Below are 4,588 nucleotides of genomic sequence, written 5' to 3'. Positions count from 1 at the left end.
CCGTCGGGCCCAAAATAGAGGCCCAGCCCGGGCCCGGGACAGAACCCGGGTTGACCTGGCCCGTTTTCCGTACGGGCCAGGCCGGTCCGGTCCGGTCCCGGGCCCAACCCGGGCCGGCCCGGCCTTTTGAGCACCTCTAGTTGGAGTTCATAGCCATATTTTCTTACACTTATTCGTAAGGAAATAGATCAATGGCTGATTTGTGGTACCATCATTTTCTATTTTTACTTGATTCTTTTGTCAATAAAAGTTAAAATATGACATCAAATTATGTCATCAAATAGTTACACAATCAAAATTTATTTTTCTTTCTCTATCTTCGCACCGATCCTCGTGGCCTAGACGTTGGGAGTCCTGATGAGTACATCAGTGTCTCAACCAATTAGGCTACAAGATGTAAGTGAATCGGAACTTATTTATACTGTACTTGATTTAAAATATATATGATATTATTTTGGAGATCTTAATCAATTTCTCATCTATGAAATTTAAGATTTTGTAAATATCTTGGAGATCTAGATTTAGCTTTTTGGTTTGATTGTTCCATATTTAACTGGTATATTTCTAAAGTAAGTCAAAAGATCTTCTAAAATCTAATTTTATTTGGAAAGATCTTAGAAGATCTTTATAGGAGCTCGTCTATTCTATTTAAGACAGGAGTTTGTCTTTCAAAATTGTCATTTTGAATTTTGAAGAGAAAAATGGCAAGACAAAGCCTTCATTTTATGTTTCTCTTACTATGCATCTTTTTCACTATCTGTTATTCATCAAGTCTTCAAGAAATTGGAACTCAAGGATCACTATCTTCTACTGAAGGGTTGCGATTTGGAAAGCTTCCAAAAAATACACCTATTCCCCCGTCTGGGCCCTCAAGATATGCACCACCACCACCACCGACAGAAGGGTTACGATTTGGAAAGCTCCCAAAAAATACACCTATTCCTCCATCTGGTCCGTCGAGACCTTCACCACCACCGCCGAAAGGGTTGCATTTTGGAAAGCGCCCAAAAGATACACCTATTCCTCCATCTGGGCCGTCGCCACCAATCACACAAGGGTTGCATTTTGGAAAACTTCCAAAATATACACCTATTCCTCCATCTGGTCCGTCGAGACCTTCACCACCACCGCCGAAAGGGTTGCATTTTGGAAAGCGCCCAAAAGATACACCTATTCCTCCATCTGGGCCGTCGCCACCAATCACACAAGGGTTGCATTTTGGAAAACTTCCAAAATATACACCTATTCCTCCATCTGGTCCGTCGAGACCTTCACCACCACCGCCGAAAGGGTTGCATTTTGGAAAGCGCCCAAAAGATACACCTATTCCTCCATCTGGGCCGTCGCCACCAATCACACAAGGGTTGCAATTTGGAAAACTTCCAAAATATACACCTATTCCTCCATCTGGTCCGTCGAGACCTTCACCACCACCGCCGAAAGGGTTTCATTTTGGAAAGCGCCCAAAAAATACACCTATTCCTCCATCTGGGCCGTCGCCACCAATCACACAAGGGTTGCATTTTGGAAAACTTCCAAAATATACACCTATTCCTCTATCTGGGCCGTCGAGAGATCCACCAACATCACCACCATCACCACCATCTGAGAAAGAGTTACATTTCGGAAAGCTCCAAAAAAATATATATATTCATCCGTATGGGTCGTCAAAAGACCATAACAAGCCTCTCGAGACACCACAATCTGGGCTGAGTTTAAAATCAGATTTGGCCTAATAGAATATCATTTACCTATCAATATACATGATTCAGAAAAAGCAGTTGTTATGGTGGGCATGAATTACTTTATCACTTTACTAAATGCAATAAGATATGTGCACATACATGCCAAATATCTCAATTTTTAAATCTTTTGTCCATTTCATCAGTCTCTATGTTTGAATATCTTCCAGTATATCAGAAAATTACAATAATACAATAGACAATTTTCACATATTTGGTAACAACACTGTTGACTACAATCAATGTACTATTGAGCAATTAAACTTAGACTTCATTTTGCTCATAAACAAATTAACATTTTATAGGATTCAAGAAAGGTGATCAGAAGCTTTCTGTGAGGAAGTAAGGAATGGATCGAAACGAGTAACTGGAACAAGCAAGAGAGCATAGGCCTTAGGAACAGTCAATCCCGGCCGTTCATTCATATCGACTACATTGTCATTGCCATTGCCATTGGCAATGATCTTCCAATCAAAGCATTGTATCATTGCAGCTAAGATTGTTGGAACCTGTAACAGAGCTAACCAAATACCAGGGCACCCTCTTCTCCCAGTCCCAAAAGGCAATAAATCAAAATTTTGTCCCTTAACGTCCTTAACCACATCTTCGTTTCCACTTGAGTTTATGAACCTCTCTGGTTTGAACTCTAAAGGGTCTTTCCAATACTCAGGGTTCCTATGAATAGACCAAATATTCACAAAGAGTCTAGTTTTCGCTGGGATATCATATTCACCAATCTTGCAATCTTGGGTAGATTCTCTTGCAAGCATCGGTGCAGGAGGATGTAGTCTAAATGTTTCTTTTATGATTGCTTGTAGGTAAGGAAGATTTGGAAGATCAGATTCTTCAACTAATCTGTTCTTCCCCACAACTGAATCAATCTCTTCTCTTGCTTTTAGATATATATGAGGATGGTTCATAAGCTCCCCTAATGCCCATTCTGTTGATGCTGCTGATGTATCGGTTCCCGCTGTCATTACATCCTAATTAATAATAAATTAAAAAAGACATTAGGAACATTGACGAACCATCCTAATTCACATCATCGGAACATCCACAAGTAGAACGGGCCGTCTTACATAGGCTACTCCAACTCATATATATCCAACTAACCAGAAAAGGAAAGTAATTGAATGGATGAAGTAAGAGAGAGTTACCAATAGGAAAGCCTTGACATTCTCTCTGCTAAGTTTGAGATCTGAGTTTTCATCTTCTACTGCATCCAATAAGATATCCAAAAAATCTTTCAACCTATTCATTTTATCTTTCTTCCCTTTGTTCATCTCTCTTTCTTCTTCTCTCTCCTTCATTATCCTTTCCAGTACAACATCATATCTTTGTCGTATATCGACGGACTTTTTTAAAAATCCTTGAAGATCAAGATTTTGTAAGATACCAAAAGACTCTGATATATCAAACTGACCAAAAATCTCCGTAACCTCGCGAACAAGTTTCTGAAGTTCCTCAACATGATCTTTCTCTCCACACTGCGTAATACTCAACATCATTCGAGTAAGAACATTATTCGATAGCTTCATTATTTCGTGGGAAACATCAATTGTTTCACCATGTTTTGATTTATCCATTAATAGTTGAACTAGTTTATTGATCTCATCTCTTCGAATATGCTGACGTTTTGAAAGAATTTGACCACCAAGAAGTTGAGACATAAGAACTTTTTTCATGAACTTCCAAACAGGCCCATAAGGAGCAAATGCAAAGCCAGAGGAGGTATAAGTAATATGGTTAATGATTCTAGAAATGGGTCTCGAAGCAAAGATAAGTTCTTTATTCATGAGAAGCTCTTTGGCTAATTCAGGAGAAGAAGCAATTAAACAAGGAATCGAACCAAGACGAAGATGAATTAAAGAACCGTATTGGGATGAAAGTTCGTGAAAAGATCGATAAGGGACAGTATCGATGAGATGCATATGTCCAATAATCGGTAAGCATGGGGGACTGGGTGGAAGATTGCATCTTGAACAAGATCTGTTCCTGTAGAAAAGCATGGTTAGAAGCAAAAGGAATGCAGAAATGAAGAAAGTAGGAGTGCATAAGAGGAAATCAACCACCATTCTTGTTAGATAATACGAGATATGATTATCTCCAAGTCCATAATGGAACCAAAGTATTAGTAACTAATGTATCTCCTACCTTTTTATTTCTTCCATTGGGGCAGTCACGTGCATCATGTGTTCCAGATACAAATAAGAAAGAAATCCATAGTTGAGTGGAGAAGAAAAAATATCAATCTTATATAAATTGAATCATTGACTAAGGTTGTGTTTGTTTTTTTTGAATATTGGCTGAATCTGAATTGGTTGAACTGAATTGGCTGAATCTGAATTGACTAAATAGATTGTAATTTAGATGTTTGTTTTCTAAATCTGAACTACCACGTCTGAGTAAGAATTTTGATATATGTACCCCTATTTGATATTTTTGACAGACAAACCCTAATCTCTATTTCTCACACTCCTCCCTTTTCTAAATAAAATTGAAAACCTAATTTCCTTCTCTCTCCATATTTCTATAGTCTCTCTCTAACAAGATCCGACGAACGAAGTCCGGGAAGGGAGGTCTGGGGAGTTTAATATATATATATATATATATATATATATATATCAGTACCTCTCTTTAACAAATAGGCAGAAAACCCTGGTGAGATCTTTCTCTCACTGTCGGTCCAGAAACCCTCTCCAAAAACCCTTTCTACAAACCCTTGCCAAATTGCTCCCTCTCTTTCTAGATCGACATAAATCCTAGCCAAATCTCTCTCAGTCCCTCTCTCTAATAGATCCACGGAAACCTTAGCCACATGCCCACACCTCTCTCTAAAAGATCGA

General features: G+C 38.8%; 2 protein-coding genes across 3 annotated transcripts; one reads left to right on the top strand and one right to left on the bottom strand.

The window, feature by feature from the left end:
• Positions 1–373: 373 nt before the first annotated feature.
• Positions 374–1,868, top strand: LOC147567906 (uncharacterized). Its single transcript, XM_086654409.1, has one exon. The coding sequence runs from the start codon at positions 702–704 to the stop codon at positions 1,734–1,736; it is 1,035 nt and encodes a 344-aa protein (XP_086510535.1). The 5' UTR covers positions 374–701; the 3' UTR covers positions 1,737–1,868.
• LOC147567905 (cytochrome P450 93B2-like) lies at positions 1,855–3,995 on the bottom strand. 2 transcript variants are annotated; one of them, XM_086654408.1, is made up of 3 exons: positions 3,815–3,995; positions 2,900–3,737; positions 1,855–2,725 (listed from the first exon to the last, which is right to left on the bottom strand). In XM_086654408.1, the coding sequence occupies exons 2-3, from the start codon at positions 3,671–3,673 to the stop codon at positions 2,051–2,053; spliced, it is 1,449 nt and encodes a 482-aa protein (XP_086510534.1). In that variant the 5' UTR covers positions 3,674–3,737; positions 3,815–3,995; the 3' UTR covers positions 1,855–2,050. The 2 variants fall into 2 exon arrangements, with proteins under 2 accessions (XP_086510534.1, XP_086510533.1); XM_086654407.1 differs by having other exon boundaries at positions 2,900–3,995.
• Between the last annotated feature and the right edge of the window lie 593 nt (positions 3,996–4,588).

The sequence above is a fragment of the Eschscholzia californica genome, unplaced genomic scaffold, assembly GCF_041429995.1.
Source record: "Eschscholzia californica isolate CP2 unplaced genomic scaffold, dmEscCali1.0.p SCAF_1, whole genome shotgun sequence".
NCBI classification, from domain to species: Eukaryota; Viridiplantae; Streptophyta; class Magnoliopsida; order Ranunculales; family Papaveraceae; genus Eschscholzia; species Eschscholzia californica.
Note: the sequence above shows the minus strand (reverse complement) of the source record. Positions and strands in the feature narration are given on the sequence as shown.

Coding starts and splice junctions, on each gene's coding strand:
- LOC147567906 (XM_086654409.1), top strand. CDS start 702: ATGGCAAGACAAAGCCTTCATTTTATGTTTCTCTTACTATGCATCTTT.
- LOC147567905 (XM_086654407.1), bottom strand. CDS start 3,817: ATGGTGGTTGATTTCCTCTTATGCACTCCTACTTTCTTCATTTCTGCA. Junction 2,726..2,899: donor ATGTCAAGGCTTTCCTATTG/GTAACTCTCTCT, acceptor ATTATTAATTAG/GATGTAATGACAGCGGGAAC.